We start from the raw sequence: 17,197 nt of genomic DNA on the forward strand, positions 1-17,197 counted from the left end.
TTAATATTATTAATATTAATATTAATAGTATTACTACTGCTACTACGACCCCTACTCCTACTCCTCCTAGCAGGGTCCATTCTCTTAAGCTGTTTATGAAATGTGCCCTTGCCTTGGACATTTTTCATAGAGCTGCTTACAGAATCCCTGTAAAAGGCTGGATTCTCAACGCCATCTCATTGCAGGCAGGTGTGAGGTCTCCTGAAGGTCAAATCGCCTGGTTTTCCTCATTCCCTGTTATCCCTGTATCAGTGTGGGTTGTTTTTGTTTTTCTACCAACTAGGCAGAGAAGGTAGAGTTCATGATTTATGTTTCTTTTTTCTGTATTTTACAACACTTGTAACAATAGAGCCCGGGATACTAGGTCTCAGCAATAACAGGCTAATTTACTGCTTTATTAACAATGAGCAAAATATCAGGAAACCGCTTACCCATGTCACTTACATGCTTCTTCTTGAACTCTTGCCAAGGCTTCCCCACTAGGTGACAAGCGCCCTGCTGTTCTGTGCCTGCCCTTTGCTCAGCTGCTGAAGTGCTAGGTCCCACCCCCCCCCCTCCTCTAGCCCACCAGCCGGCAGCCTTCACATTGTGCCCTGCAAAGGCTTCGGGCTCTCCAGTCGTCGACTCCTGAACCCCATTCCATCAATCATCCCCTTCTCTAAAACCTTCAAATGCTCTCTCTAAAGGGCTCTTTCCTCACTCTACAATCTTCCTCTTCTAACTCATCTTCACCTGACTTCTCTGTCTCCGCCAGTTACTCTCCTCTCTTCCCTCATTCTTTCCAGTATGCAGGGCCTGGTCCCCGCGCCTTCCCTTCACGCCTGGGGTCTGGCTCTTGCTCCAACCATCTGCAGGCACTTTTCTCCTGAGGCCCCCAAAGACCTCCTACTAAATAAATCCAGTCACAGCCTCTCAGACGCTCTTAGCTGCTTGGCTTCTCGTTGGCCCCTAGGACACTGCACCAACCCAGTTCTCCTTCCTCAACCTTCTCTAATTGCTTCCTTGCCAACAAGTCTTGCTAATAACTAATAACTTGCTAATAACTCTTTGCTCCCTTCTCCAGGGGTCTGTCTTTCAGTGTCTTCCTTTTCTTCTCTTTGCCTCTTGGAAGTTTGAACAATTCCTAGCACTTCCACCTTGGCCTCCAAGCTTACAACTTTCCACGTCCCCTCCCCAGGCCTGCCCTCAAACACTCCTCCGTGCTTGGGACTCTCCCCGTCCTCCCAAGTTCTAGTCCCACATTCCCAAGTAAAAACGCGCTAGTGGGGGCGTCTGGGTGGCTTAGTCGGACTTTCGCTTGGGTCATGATCTCGCGGTTCGTGGGTTCGAGCCCCGCGTCGGGCTCTGTGCTGACAGCTAGCTCAGGGCCTGGAGCCTGCTTCGGATTCTGTGTCCCCCTCTCTCTCTGACCCTCCCCTGCTCACGCTGTCTCTCTCTCTCCTAGAAATAAATAAAAATATTAAAAAACAAAACAAAACAAAACAAAACAAAAAACGCGCTAGTCGTTTTCTCTACGGCAATTCAAAATCACCATAACCTGGAGACGCTGCTCCTCTCCCCAGTGCGCTCCCGTCCCTGACCCACTTCCCTTTGAAAATGGCACCTGCCAGGGCCGGAACTTCCTGGTCCTCTTTGAGCCTTAATTCTCCTCAACCCCAAATCGAATATCCCATCCTGCCAATTCTTCCTTTACAGTCTTTATTTTAAAGGTTATATTTGAGGGGGCACCTGCGTGGCTCAGTTGGTTAAGTGCCTGACTCTTGGCTTTGGCTTGTGAATTTGAGCCCCATATCAGGCTCCATGCTGACAACATGGAGCCTGCTTGGGATTCTCTCTCTCTGCTCCCCCTCCCCCGCTCTCTGCTCCTCTCCTGCTCCCTCTCTTTCAAAATAAATAATAACCTTTTTTTTAAAAAAGGCTTAAAGGTTATATTTGAATAGGTAATACATTTCCATGGTTCAAAAGTTAAAATTGTACGAGGAGGTCAATGTTGAGGGGTCTCACTGCTAATCTCGTTCCCTTTCACTGCAAGCCTCCACTAGGTAACTTGTTTTTGCTTCTGTCTTGTGTACCCTTCAGGGTTTATGTAAATGTAAGTACAGATTCTCTCTCTCCCCTTCTTTCTTTCTCATGAAATGAGGCACATTAAACACCATACCGTGTTGTACATTCTCTTTTGCCTAAAGATGCATCCAGGCGCTTTATCCCTAGTAGGATATGGCGCTGCCTCATGCCCTTTTTAAAGCTGCATTTAACCTGCTCTACGTATTAGTCCTTTAGTGATGGGGACACGGGTTTTTTCCAATCTTTTATGTTAATAAACAGTGCTACAAAGAATGATCTTATCCATATAAGTATGTATTGAAGAAAAAGTCCCAGGAAGAGATAAATCTGTCCTTCAGAGTTTCTTTTCTTTTTTTTTTTTACAAATAGTTTGTCAGGTTGGTTTCCATATAACACCCAGTGTTCACCTCGACAAGTGCCCTCCTTCATGCCCATCACCTCCCTTTCCCTCTCCCCTCCACCCCATCTGCTCTAAGTTTGTTCTCGGCATTCAAGAGTCTCTCATGGTTTGCCTCCCTCCCTCTCCCCCACCATTTCCCCCCTTTTTCTCCCCCGTGGTCCTCCGTTAAGTTCCTCCTAATCCTCCTAACGTGCACACATATGATATTTGTCCTTCTCTGCCTGACTTATTCCGCTCAGCATAACACCCTCCAGTTCCATCCACGTTGCTACACAAGGCCAGCTTTCATTCTTTCTCGTTGCCATGAAGTATTCCATGTCCTTCAGAGATTCTTAAATCCTTACTTTCTCATCATCCCACCTGTCACCAGCACAGCATTACTATACAGTCCTAGATGACTAGAAAGCTCACCTTCTGGCTATCATTGCTGGATTAACCTTTCTAAAAGCACCCTTTGCTTTATTCATCTCTCTGCTGGGAAATCTCCAGGAGTCCTCCTTGCCTACCAAATAAATCACAAATTCCTTAGCCTGTATATAAAACCCACCACGGTCTGCCACCATACCCTCCCTTCCGGGTTCATCCCAATAGCCTGCTCACTGTTTTCAAAGACACACGTTGTGTTCCCCCTCCAGGCTCTGTTCTTTACTAAAATGCCGCCCCTTCCTTCTGCGCAATCCCTGCTCATTCTTCAAGGGTCTTCTTGAATGACACCTTCCCTCTGAGTCTACCACTTACCACGTCAGCCAGAAATGATTCCACCCAACTTCCCCACAGCCCTGTATTTAAATCCATTACATGCCGGTTGGCTATGGCTCCTTCTATCATAACTGTGTCTGTAGGTAGCTCACCTTCCACACGAGGCTGTAAGTTCTTTGAGGCAAAGACTGCACTTTCTCTACCTCATATTTCCCAACATGCTCTTTATGGTATTTCAAATATGTAAGCTGCTCAGTAAATACTCCCTGGAAGACTGCTTATTGAGAGAAATCAGCCCTTGGGCTTCACCCCCATCCCCCAGTGCTGGAAAAGGCTCACGGGGAAACGAGGCAAGGAGGTCTGAAGGCTGTTAAACACACACGTGCAGTGAGGCATGAACACGCACGGACGCATACATCTCCCCCCCACCCCCGGACACAGNTGGACACAGAAGGCTGGCTCATAAATTCTGCCCATCGTAGAGGATTAATAACAACAAAACTAAGTAGAGCGCAGCAAGCATTTCATCTCTCTTGGAGGTCTGTGATTTTTTTCAAAGCTTTGGTTGTTTTATTCCATGGGCCACAGACTTTAAAAGAGTTAAAGAGACTGGGTAAGTATTATAACGGACATAGGAGGTTTTTCTCAAGAAAATGTCATGATCATAATCTATTCTGGAAAAGCTCTAGGTTAGGTTTCAGAAAGTCTGGGTTCAAGGCTGGGCACTGTTAAACTACATGGGCACTTGGTCTAATCAGGAAGTTGTTTTCCTCATCAAGGAAAAATAAACAAAACCTTCCTTTAGAAGAAAACATTTCCCCCCTCCAACATACTGCCCCAAATGAGGTTCTCCATTCGCATGACAGGAAGAACTGCAAATCGGGGGGAAAAGGATGGTGTGTTCTCACCATCTTTTGTGATAGGACCTGTTCACCTGTCTTGCCTCAGCCCGGGATCTAACTGGAAAAGTACAACTCAGAGTCCATTTGTGACTTGTTCATGGAATGGGTTGATTTCAGAAGATGGGGACCAACTCCCTTCTACAGACCAATCATGCTAACCTCTCCCAACACAGCCTCTGGCCTGGCCTTCGTTCAGATAAGTGTCCCCCTAAACACTCATGGTGCTTCCTCTCTAGTTCAAGCTGCCATCACTTTGAGTCTCAATTTCAGCAAGTCTCCTAGACAGTCTGGCTGAGTCTGGGCTCTCCCAGGGTCTGAGAGCGTACCTGTCAGTGCCAAACAAAATGCCAAGATCTACCAAACACCAGCCAAATCCACGGGTCTCTCTTCAGCCTGCATGTCATCTGACCTCCCTCTGCCACCTGACACTGCTGAAATCACGCTGCACTTCTTTCTGAACCCATTCTCCGACACAGCCCCGTCTGAGCCTTCTGTTTCCTTTGCTGACTCTGCTTCCGCTGGCCTTCCCTATGCTCTCATTCTCGTATACTCCTTCCTCTGCCCTCTTTCCTTCTCTTTCCACACACTTTTTCTGGTCAAGAGCATCCACTCTTACGGCCTCACTGGCTCCTGTGTGCTACCCCTCTCAAGCCAACCTCTTTCCCGAGCTCTAACTCCACTCCCCACTGCCTACTGAACATCCCACCATGATGCTCCCCAGGTACCTGACGGTGGCTGAGATCCAGCCTGTCTGAAACCAAACTCTGCATCTTCTTCCTCCTTCCCCCATGCACCTGCTCCTCCTCTCTAATTCTCCATTTTGGCTAACCATCCAGGGCATGCCCTGTTCAACCTCAGCTCTTCTCTCAGCTTCTCGCCCCATGCAGAAGTGCCCACTAAATGTCACCACTTCTAGGAGTTACTTCTTCTGCATTCCAGCTGCCATGGCCAATGCCTTTCTCAACTTCTGTCTAGGCAGGATAAAGGCCTAACTGATCTCCGCCTCCACTTTTCTATCCATCCAACCCAACCTCCAGAGTTTAAGAAGTGATTATATCACCACCTCACTCAGAAACGTTTAATAACTCCCTGAAGTCCTTGATACGTGGGGCCAACTTAACTTTCCAGTCCCATTACCAAGAATGATCTGTCTGCCCTAAGGTGTCTTCTGTTCTACCCTAACCTCCTGGGTCCAGAGGGAAACTACAGTGTTCTGTGCAAGCAGTTTCACAGAGAATAATACACACTTTTACCTCCATCTCCTCAGATGAACACATATGTAACATATGGAACTCAGATCAACTCTGTGTTCTCTAGCACTCCCCTCGAAATCTACTTGGTAAACTTGTACTCCTCCTTCAAAGACAGGACAAATGTCGCCTTCCTTCTGCAGCCTTCCCCAACCTCCCTCTCCAGTGGCAGAACCACTCATCTGCCTCATTTGTTTCTCCAGAACTTTGTTCCTGCCTCTATTATGATGTGTTCCTGCCTACGATAAGATCTCTGTATGCGTACAGAGTACCAGTGTTCACCTACACATCCCCAATGCCCAGCACGGTGCCAGCAACCTAGAACACTAGTTCTCTCCATGTTAAAGTAGCACAAAGCTGAATGTGACTGTTATCGTGGAAGCGGCAAGTTTATGAGGATGAAAGAGAGAAATTCCCAATGAGGAACATTGTAGCTCTATCAGAAGAAAATTTCCTTCTGCTGAAGATCTTCCTGGTGTCCCTTCAATCTCACAGACAAGTGGCTGACGTTTTAGCCATGTCAGCCCTCTCTCAGAACACAACAGATGTGTCCGCCGGAAGCGGCCTCACTGTGACCTCACTGTGACCCACTCCCTCACTGTCTCCAGTCTCAACCACTCTTGGGCTTCCCACATCGGTAGCCAATGAATCTAAAGTCTCATTTAAACATGAGCTCAAGGGCCGCCTGGGTGGCTCAGTTGGTTAAGCGTCGACTTCAGCTCAGGTCATGACCTCATGGTTCTTGAGTTTGAGCTCCGCGTCAGGCTCTGTGCTGACAGCTCAGAGCCTGGAGCCTGCTTCAGATTCTCTGTCTCCCTCTCCCTCTGCCCTCCCCTACGTGCACTCTGTCTCTCTCAAAAATAAATGTTAAATAAATAAATAAACAAACAAACATGAGCTCAAAAAGGCCCAAGGAGCCCTAAGAAGGAACACATGTTTGGAGTTTAATTTATGATAGTGGTTCATAAATTGAATTCCATTTTAACTTTTCCAAAAGCTCTGATTTTTGACATCCAGGCTCCTTACGGCCCTGGTATATTGGTTCCCCTCCCCTGTAGCCCTCAAATCTCTCAAGCCCTTCAGTCACTCACTTGATATGTAAGCTACGCCCCGCCTGAAGACTCAGGCCCAAGGCGTACTTGGAAAAGCCCTGGGCCGGAGGCTCAGTTCTATCCAGCAGTAACACCTGCTGGTCCATACTCCGTACCCGGCGCTGCACGTGAGACCTAGCCCTGCCCTCGCAGAGCTTCTGTTTCAGAGACAGAGGCGCTTAAACAAAGCACAGGTGAGTTTGTACAGAGATCCATGGTAGAGGTGTACGTGGGTCCTGCAGGGGGACATGGGTGGCCCAGAAGCATAGAGCCCTGAGCCGACTGTGTCCTCGGATTCTTGCCTCAGGCAGTCTGAACAAACACTTTCTGAAACTCTACTGCAAAGTCCCTGCCCTTGCGGATCTGACACTTGGGTTTCAGTTTTAGCAAATGCATTCCTATCTTGTTCTTCTGTGCAGAGTATCTTCCAGAAGCATCATTTCTCTAGGATGAACACTGTCTTTTCCTCAGGAGACCTTTCAGGAACTTGAGTTCTGTCCGTGGAATTCAGGTCCTGTTACTGGGTCTGCCACGCAGATGCCGAGTGTACATAGCTGCCTGTCCTTCCCCAGCGGACCTGCAGCTGGGACCTGTGATATTGCCCTTTGCTCCCTGTGTCTCAGTGCCCTCATCTGTAAACTACAGAGGATGATAGTATCTCCCTCCAAGGGATATTAGGAATTAGGAGGACTAAATGAGACTAGCTTGGCACATGCTAAGTACTCAATAAATTAACTATCATCGTTATTGTCATTGTTCCTAAGATCCCTGACACACTGCCTGCCTCATCCATGGACCTCCTCACCTCCTGAGAAGGTGTGAGCTGGGGGGTAGTAAGGCCCCTCCCCCAGCCATCCCCACCCCCACTGTGGCTGTGGGTTGGCTTAGTTGGGCTCTCACAGGCTGGCCCACCCAGACCCAGCTGGGGAAACCGAGTACCTCTCAGTGTCAGGTAGCCATAAGCCAGGCTGGCCAAAGCCTGTGCACATTTCCAGTGTTCTTCCCCAAAAATAATCCGAGAAAGGATGACACAGCGAATCAGCTCCTTGTTTGCTTGGACGTTCTGCAGAAAGCAAATGAGTCAGGATGCTTTTTGGAAAGGAGGGGCAGCCGCAGCCCACGCTCTTCTCATGGGAACGTAGGACCAAGTTCATCTGGCTGATTTGTCTCTTCTCCTCCCTTCCCGTCCCACACCCATGCCATCAGGGCTTGTTGGCTGTCCCTTATTCCTAAGTCCTTAAACCCAGTTCTTCGCCTCATTTCTGCCATGAGTACCTGGCCCAAGCCACCCTCATCTTTTACCGGGCTGACCACGGCAGCCGCCGCTGCTTCCACTCCTGCCCCCTTCCTCAGTCTGCTTTCCACATCATAGCCAGAGTGACTTCCTTTAACCTTTCACCGTGAAAAACCTTAGCAATATACAAAAATAGCATGGAGAGTGGCTCACTTTGCCTCATGAGGGGTCTACTCATGGCCAGTCTTGTCTCATATCCATCCTTCTTACCCACCCATCCTCTCTATTATTTTGAAGACAATCAGTACTAAATCATTTCATGTCTTAAAGGGCGCCTGGGTGGCTCAGTCAGTAAAGTGTCCGACTTCGGCTCAGGTCATGATCTCACGGTTTGTGGGTTCAAGCCCCGTGTCGGGCTCTGTGCTGACAGTTAGCTCAGAGCCTGGAGCCTGTCTCTGGATTCCATGTCTCCCTCTCTTTCTGACCCTCCCCTGCTCATGCTGTCTCTATCTCTCTCAAAAATAAATTTTAAAAAACATTAAAAAATTTTAAAAAATAATTCCATGTCTCCTAAGTGTCTCCAAAAGATATGGACCTAGACATATAATCAGAAAATCACTCTCACCAAAATATTAAGTTTATAATGTTAAATACCTAGTCTCATAAATCTAATATGTTTTTGATAATTCGCCTGTCTGCACATCGAGATCAGTGTCCTGAATCCCATCTCCTCTATAAGTTCCATTTCCACCTCTAGTTCTTTTTATTGTGAATTATCTGTTGAAGAAATTGGGCCATTTGGACTACAGTGTTTCCCAAACATGTACATTTGTATTCCAAACCTGTAAATTTTTTGACTGCATTCTTACAGTGTCATTCAACATGCCCCTCCATCCTCTGTCTTGCCTTTATATTGGTAGCTGGATTTAGAAGCTGGCTTTGCTTTAGCTTTATTTTTTTTTTAAGCAAAACTACTTCATAGGTTCTCATATGCTTTTCCACCAGAAGACACCCAATGTTTGGTTGGCTTTTTTTCTAATTATTGGCACAACTACATGGATTCATTCATAAAAGGTTATAAAATGCCAATATCCAATTCTACCAGTGTTTCTTCACGTGTTAGCTGAAATAATTCTATAGAGAACTCTCCCCTCATCTCCTGTTTGGTTATCCAACAGTAGTTTATAATTGAAGGACAAGATACATGACTTACTCTTCCCCTTTATTTGGTAGCTTTCAAAGTAACGAGTTCGGTCACTAGCATCGTCCACTGGTGACCAAATAGCTTGTTCACTATTATTATTATTATTATTATTATTATTATAAGCATGGATCTTAAAACCTATCTGATGCTCCTGAACATGGCAAACTAGTTTCTAACTTGCTTTTGCACCTAATTTTTCCTGCTTGGGACATTGAAACACATCCTTCACGGTCTCACTTCATTTTCATTTTGTTTACTTCAGAGGCCTCTCAGTATCTTCTCTAAAAAGAAGCTCTCATCCCATCACCTACTAACCCATGACCTATTTTATTTTTTCCTTCATTGCACTTGCTTCTCTCTAAAATTGCACTAACAGTTTTTTAAAAATTTTTTAACATTTATTTATTATTGACAGACAATGAGACAGCATGAGCAGGAGAGGACCAGAGAGAGAGGGAGACACAGAATTTGAAGCAGGCTCCAGGCTCTGAGCTTTCAGTACAGAGCCTGACGCGGGGCTCGAACCCACAAACCACAAGATTATGACCTGAGCCAAAGTTGGACACAACTGACTGAGCCACCCAGGCGCCCCTACACTAACAGTTATTATCTGTCTCCACAAATAGAAGTTCCTTGAGAATAAAAGCTTATTCCATGTTCACTACTTTATGCTCAGCTCACAGAGGAGATACTCATTCAACATCCACTGAACGAGTCATCTCTTCATTAGCCAGGAGGAGATGGGGTGGGGAAATAGCCCCTGCTGTAGAGCTCATGGGCAGAGTTCTCCAAGAAATCACAGCTGCATCTTAGAGACATGGTTTCAGTGACTTGACAAAGACACCTATCAACCGGCCGCGCTGATTGACAAAATCAAGAGTGTATCTCCTGGTGAGGTGAAAACAGCACTTCAAAGACTCAAAAGCTTAGAGTTTCAGCTCTGGTTCTAATGTTTGCTGACTGGGGTGCTCTGGGCAAGATCACCCTGAGTTCCAGCTCCCGCCTCCTCACTGCACCCATCCTCACCTGCTGCCTCACCTGCTCCCAGCTCACACATGCAGAGAGGGGTACAGGACAGGCCCCTTTGTGCTTTAAAAACACCCATTCAGTGAGAAGTTTTGAGTGTTCTCTAGAGGCTCACCACAGAATTTACTAAGTTTCATCTTGAGGAGGAACAATACCATGAAAAGTCACTGGAAAGGGAGCACAAAGCCTCCCCTTCTGTCCTGGCCCTTCCCCTTCTGTCCTGGCCCTGGACATTCTGTATCCATCCATCCTCAAACTTCCTGCCCTGGCGAAACAGAATAACCAATGTGGGCTCTAGAGGTCCGAGCCTGTTGCCAATCCTCCTGCCCTTCAGGCTAGTGAGCACTCGGGGCGGCTAGGTTTAACTCCTGAATCCAAATCTTTGTCATTATGCAAACTGGCCAAGAAGCTGTCAAGCCTTAAAAACTGACACTTGGACTCTATGGCTGATGGCACTTGTCTGTCTCTGAAAGGGAAGGTTCTGGCCTGGGTCTGTGAGATACTAATGGGTACAGGCCAAGAAGACCATCCTCTGCGAGTCCTCTGGGCAATTTACAGAGGTGAGGTAAGTTTACAGATACATCCAACCAGGGGTATCTGCCTCTATCATTGGCCCGTGAAGGGTCTCTCAGCCTTTCCTAAAGCCTCTATGGACCTTTCTCTACATAGGAACTTAAGCTCATTTTTTCCTACACCTGATTTAAAGCTCATTTTTTCCCTTGGCCAGGAAGTCAGCACATGGATTCCTCTGCTGATAAATCATGCTCTGGGAGCAGGCAGGTGCCTGCATTCTAACAGTGAAGGTCACTGTCGTCCTGTTTTAGGTTCGCTGGATTTTGAGCTCTCTCAATTAAGCACTTAGACTCTGAGGTCCTAGTTACAACTTTGCCTCGTTCTTAGAAATGCATACCCAGACTCCGACCTCTGCTGCTACCTCCTGTTTCTGGTGCTTTCATTTGCTTATGAGTCCACTGTAACCACTGGCATCTTATATCCTTGTCGTTTCTGAGCCTGGACCTCAGCCCGGCCACCCTTGTTCTCAGCCTCCTGCCTCCCTAGCCTGGCCTTTTCCATCACCCAAGAGCTATCATTCTGAAACCTTTCAGGAGAAATTTTTTGAAAGATTTTTTATTGAAAGGCCATCTAACATCAACACAAAGAATAAAGCATTAATTTTTAGTCTAAAGCCAGGAGCACAAATACTCCATAAAGAATGCACAGTGAGCCATGCGTGTGTGGAGCCTGTGGGCAGGCTGGCTACCCAACCCTGCTCTGCTTTGGTTTCCTCCACTTATAAAGAAATACAACAATTTCCTCCACTTCGAGGGCTTCAATCTCTAGTTAAGGCAAAGATTCTGTAATCATGGACATATTTTTAAAGGGAAACTAGGGGCGCCTGGGTGGCTCAGTTGATTAAGTGTCTGACTTTGGCTCAGGTCATGATTTCGCAGTTCACGAGTTCGAGCCCTGCATCGGGCTCTGTGGTGATGGCTCAGAGCCTGGAGCCTGCTTCAGATTCTGTGTCTCCCTCTCTCTCTGCCCTCCCTGCTCATGCTCTGTTTCTTTCTCTCTCTGTCTCCAAAGTAAATAAACATTAAAAAAAATTTTTTTTTTAAAAAGGAAACTAAAACCTAGTGAGCTTTCTGTTTTACCATTTTTTTCTTAATCAGCTGAGTTATTTTCTTCTGGGATTGGGCCAATTTGTCTTTAGGAAGAGACATGCAGCCTACAGCCATCTCCTCCATGGCTTCAGTGTCTTCTTCACTCTCTCCAGACCCACTAGTGGAATACAGTTCATCTCTTTGCTGGTATGCTGGGATCTTAGCTTGCTGTGACCTGTAGATACCAGAGAGGGGCATGGATTCAGATCTGACCTCTGCCTATCTCAAACAATGTACCATTGAAGGACAGAGCCCTCCCAGCTGGGGGTGAGGGATACACTAACATACACCTGAAGGAATAAAGCCTGGTGATGAGCTCATGTCACCCTTCAAGCCCAGAATCAGGACAGCAATGCGGTGATTCAAATAAAACAGATTCGGCAAACCACCCACCTACACCAGAGTCCCAGCTCTGCTACTTACTAACCATATGACCCTAAGCAAGTTATCACTTAATTTGCTTCTTTGTAAAATGAGGTCAATCCAATGAAGCTATTGGATTAAATCAGATAATACTCGTGAATCACTTAGCATATAGCCTATTAAGTAAGTACTATTTTAGCATTAGCTATACTCATTTTATTAGCTTCATGATTTGGTTTCTTCATCTACAAAATGAAGGTGGTGAACTGGAAGATTTCAAAGATCTTTTACATTCTAAAATTCTGATCCACACCAGGAAAGAAAACAGATATAATGAAATAACAGGAAGGGAATTAACAGTTTGAGGCTGGACTTCACATGTCCTCTACCATATTTCTTAAAAGTAGTGGCCAACTAACTAAAGCAGATGTGGTCCCAGCAAGGAGAGGGGAGGGAACCCCACACAGGCAAGAGCAGATTCAGAAGCAAAATGGACTTCTCAGTTGTGTTACAGATAAATATATTGAAGAGAGCTGAGTGGGTTGAAAATTCCCCCCTCTTCACTCACCTCTCTCCCTCTCTCCTACCCTCCTTCTCCTCTCTCCTTTCTTACTTGCTCACTGTAGATCTCTGACTTCAAAGCTGAACATAATTATGAATGGGTGATTGGAAATGGTAAAGATAAAAGTCAAGAGTTAATCTTACACACAAAGACATAACCATGTTCTAACATGATCAGAAAAATCAAAGTGACCAGAAAAAAAAAAAGAAGAAATTCTAAAATCTTAAGAGCAACAACAGAATGTTTAATTAATTATAAACGAGTTCCCCAAAAGAATTACTTTTGTATTCACAATAGCTTTTAAAAGTTCAACCCCTATATAGTTTTAAGAATAAGTTTAGCTTCCTTTTCTACTGATAAGTAAGGAATCTTCACTGTAAAAAAAAAAAAAAGGAAAATACAGAAAGAAAAACAAATGTCAAGTGTAATCTTTCACACTAGTTTTGAAAAATGAGATGTTAATATCCATCCAGACTTCCTGTTCTAAATAACCTACCAAGAGGTATATGAGTCAACCAGTTCAAGTGGATATGAGAGCAACATTTCTTCAGGCCCAGAAAACAGAAGTGTGCTTTCAAAAGACAGGCACACTCAATGGAAAAGCCAGAGAACACGGTTGATATAATATGATCAGAAGGCAGGTGCTAAATTTCCCTCCTCTCTGCCTGGTGAATTCCCTACTCCTCCTTCAAGACCCAACTCAGGCGTCACCTCTGCTGGAATCTAGCACTAGAGTAGCAAGCAGAAGGGCTTGCAAAAATCTCCTCCAAACTTCTACTATAGTGCAAATACATTATAGTCTCATTTTCTTTTTCTTTTCTGTTTTCTTGAGTTTAAAAAAAAAATTTTTTTAACATTTATTTATTTTTGAAAGACAGGCACCATGAGCAGGGGAGGAGCAGAGAGAGAGGGAGACACAGAATCCAAAGCAGGCTCCAGGCTCTGAGCTGTTAGCACAGAGCCCGACGTGGGGCCCAAACTCACCAGCTGTGAGACCAGGACCTGAGCCTAAGTCAGACTATTAACCGACTGAGCCACCCTGGTGCCCCAAGCCCTTAATATTTTAAGTTCAGTCTTCACTGAAATTAAGCTGAGACCAAGGACAGTAAGCTTGAACAGCAGGAACCTCAAAGGAAGAAGAAACACTGAGGTCTTGACAAATGACTTGAGAATGAAAACCTTAAACTGGCTTTGGATTGAACATCTTGTCATGAAAGATAAGATGAATAGAGAATACTGACCAGTCAGATACCGTCAAAGATAAAATAAAAGTCAGTAAATAAGAATAGGCAGGGTGGATGAAAGGTCTGTCTTGCCAGGTTTATAACTTATTCTATACGTTGCCGTCATAAATATGAATTCAGACTCGTAATAATAAGTATGAATTATCTTTCAAGATACTCTAGTATGAACTCTACATCTTGACTTCAACTTTTATAATATGTCAAAAGAGGTGTATATCCCTTAATCTCAAGATATTTCATGAGGTGGGACGGAATTACTAAGATATTAACCACTAGTCACATGTGGCTATTAAGCCCATGAAGTGTGGCCAGTCTGAACTGAGATGTGCTGTAAGTGTAAAATACACACTCAATTTCAAAGCCTCAGTATGAAGAAAAAAATATAAAATATTTCGTTAATTATTTTATAAAATAGTAAGATAAATATTGTATTAAACTTCAATTTACCTATTTCTTTTTTATTTTTTAATATAACCACTGGAAATTTTTAAATTATCTACGTGGCTGGCGTTTGTGACTTGCATTATATTTCTATTTGATAGCACCGGCATAGAGCAATGGTTCTCAACCAAGGGTGATATTTCCCCCAGGGGAAATTTAGCAACGTGAGAAGATATTTCGGCTTGTCACTACTGGGACAGTGCTACTGGCATCTAGCAGGTAGACAGCAGGAATGCTACTAAACATCCCACAGCGTACAGGTCAGGCCCCCACAATAGAGAGTTATCCAACCCAAAATGTCAACAATGCCAAGGTTGGGAAATCTTGGTATACAAGAACGGTTCAAGAATTGACTCTGGAGTCAGACCGCTTAGTTTAAATCACTAGCTCTGTGTTGGGCAAATTACCTCACGTTTTTCTGACTAAACTCCTGAGCTATAAAATTATAACAGTATAATAGTACCCCCCTTACAGGGATGTTGGAGATAATAGTACCACCCTTACAGGGATGTTGGAGGAGTTAGATGACTTAATATGCGTAAGCACTTAGTGCCCGGCACATAGTATTTGCTCAATAAGTATTAGCTATTATGATGTGAAAGTTTTAATTTACTTATTATTGTCTATTTCACAAAACAATCTTAATTCACTCATTAACCCTGTTATATTGAATTTTCCATGACTTTATCAATCTTATTATAATTAACCTATCTATAAAACATAAAATTTCCCTCAAGTTAGGAAAAAACAATTATTTTCCTTCTCGCATAGGGTGCACAAATACAAATGGATCTCAGAGCATAATCGTAATGAAAACACATCACAGAAATTCAACCTTCTCTTCCATTTAATAGGTACTCAACTCCTCACCCCAGGTTTGCCTTTAGTGGGAGGTCCCTGTGTTCCAGGCCAGGGACTGAGTGTGATGTCAAGGTTCTGTGCTACTTACAAGTGGAAGCAGAAGTCCCAGTCGGTGTCATTGCTGACGGATGGAATGCGGATGGGGCTGGCTTGCATCTTCTTCCTACCAAGAATCACAGGTGAGGTCGGCTTTGGGGAGAAAAAAGGCTATTCTATTTTCCCTCTGTTGAATGCTATTAACATCAAATTGAAACTGCCCAAATATATAACCCATCTGAAATCCAAAAACAGACTATACACACTCATGTAGAGAGACGCCTGGAAAGCAGAAACTAAAGACACTTGCCAAGTTAAACATCTGAATTACATTTCTTTCCTCCAGTTCCTACTCCACAGTACCTCCCAAATCCCTGACTTTTTCTTACCCCCTTAAAGCCAGTACATTTACAGCTCCTGAATGTACTCCTCCTCAAAGTCTGATACTGTTTTTGCAGGTATGCAAGTCAAATATTGTTTTTGCAAGACGGATGCAAGCAATGGAGCAGCTCTTAGCATTAAATGAGGTATAGCCAGTTTATTGGTTAATTCTTCTGGTCCCTGGGACATCCCACTATTTAATAGGAAGTCCTAGGTAAGGAACACACACGCGTCTATTCCGGTATTGTCGTTAGCTGATGGGAAAAATGGTCGAAAACTTGAGGCAAAAAATCTGCTTTATAATTATTTGTGAAATTCAGTTCTCATGGCGTTCTCTATCGCTTAAGTCAATCCAAATCGAATGCACGGTTTTGTACCGAGCACTAACACCCGCCAAGTCGCTCCTCACCCTGCAGAAGGTCACTCATTCCCACCTGAGCCCTGAGCAGCTCTCTCTGACTCAGGCTCCAGAACGTCCAGAATCCGAAAAACAGAAGGAAACCTCACTAATTTCTCTTTCTAATCTCGACTTTTTTTTTTTTTTTAATTTTTTTAAAAATGTTTTATCTATTTCTGAGAGAGACAGAGACAACGTGAGCAGGGGAGAGTCAGAGACACAGAATCCGAAACAGGCTTCAGGCTCCGAGCTAGCTGTCAGCACAGAGCCCCACGCGGGGCCCGAACCCACGAACCGCGAGATCACGACCCGAGCCAAAGTCGGACACTCAACCGACTGAGCCACCCGGGCGCCCCTAATCTCGACTTTCACAACTGTGGTCAGGGCGACGAGTTTTGAGTTCTCAAACTCCTAAATTCTGCTCTATGAGGTACCATACACGAAACTTTGGCCCCTCTCTCAAACGTAAAACACCTTCTCCTTTCCCCCGCAGTTTCGTAAACCCCGTCGCCACATCCGGAGCCCCAGGCGAGCATCCAAAGGCTTTTTTGTCTCAGGTAGTGCCCGCGTCCCCTTCACCCCGGCCTCAGAGGTTCCAAGTTGAAGAGCACACGCAAGGCGCCGCAAGGGAGGGGTTGGGCCCGCACCTGGCCGAGGGCAGGGAAGCCACGCCCCGGAAGTAGCCTTCTCGGGTCCCTCGGCCCGCTAGCTCAGCTTCCTCTGGCGGCGTCAGCGTCCAGGCCTCGGCGGACCTCGTTCAGGGAGCCGCAAAGGTGCCTGGCGGAAGCGAGACTCGGAGCGGTCCGCCTGGCGCGCCGGCAAGCCCAGGTTCCCCCTCGGAAGACAATGGGGTTGCCATGGGAACGGAACGCCGCGGACAGAGCCTGGAGCGTCGGCGCCTGTAGCCGTAGCAACGCAGGGAACTTCCGGCCTCGGAAAATTCCGGGCTGCTGGGGCCAACCGGCGCTCCCACCGCACCCTGGGCTTTCCGGTCTCCGCGGGAGCGACTCGCACAGCCTCAGGCTTGTCTCCGAAACTTCCCTCAGCTTCAGCTGAACGTCACCTGTTGTTTTTCTCAAAGGGACTTTACCTGTCTGGGATGAAGATGCGGGAAGAGGAGAGACATCCATAGGAAGGCGGAAGAGAGGCGCCGGGCTCCACGACCCTACCTATGTAAAACTGCGGCGTCCTGTGTACCCGGCTGTCCGGGCGCACCCCTGCGCGCCCCCTGCAGCCCGCCGGCCCCCGGGTGTTCTGGCTCCCGGAGAGAAAAGGCTCAGGTATAATTATTAACGGTGTCGGCACCATTTGTGTTGCCTCTCCCGGTAAGATTTGAGCCTTGAGCCGTGCTCGATCAGGAACGCGGAGTGCAGGAAGTGAG

The 17,197-nt window shown here is 45.8% G+C and overlaps 1 protein-coding gene across 3 annotated transcripts in view; it reads right to left on the minus strand.

Moving 5' to 3' along the window:
* Nucleotides 1-17,197, minus strand: part of TTC23L (tetratricopeptide repeat domain 23 like) — a 54,590-nt gene that overhangs the window by 36,518 nt on the left and 875 nt on the right. The window contains exons 1-4 of one of the 3 annotated variants that reach the window (XM_077755808.1): nt 16,464-16,670; nt 15,091-15,165; nt 11,523-11,706; nt 7,346-7,469 (exon numbers count right to left, since the gene is read on the minus strand). In XM_077755808.1, coding sequence (XP_077611934.1) covers nt 7,346-7,469; nt 11,523-11,706; nt 15,091-15,158 — 376 coding nt within the window. In that variant the 5' untranslated portion in view covers nt 15,159-15,165; nt 16,464-16,670. Of the gene's footprint in view, nt 1-7,345; nt 7,470-11,522; nt 11,707-15,090; nt 15,166-16,290; nt 16,385-16,463; nt 16,671-17,197 lie in introns of those variants that run through there. The other 2 variants (XM_077755807.1, XM_077755809.1) reach the window with 2 other exon arrangements.

The sequence above is a fragment of the Crocuta crocuta genome, unplaced genomic scaffold, assembly GCF_008692635.1.
Source record: "Crocuta crocuta isolate KB4526 unplaced genomic scaffold, BGI_CrCroc_1.0 scaffold222, whole genome shotgun sequence".
NCBI lineage: Eukaryota > Metazoa > Chordata > Mammalia > Carnivora > Hyaenidae > Crocuta > Crocuta crocuta.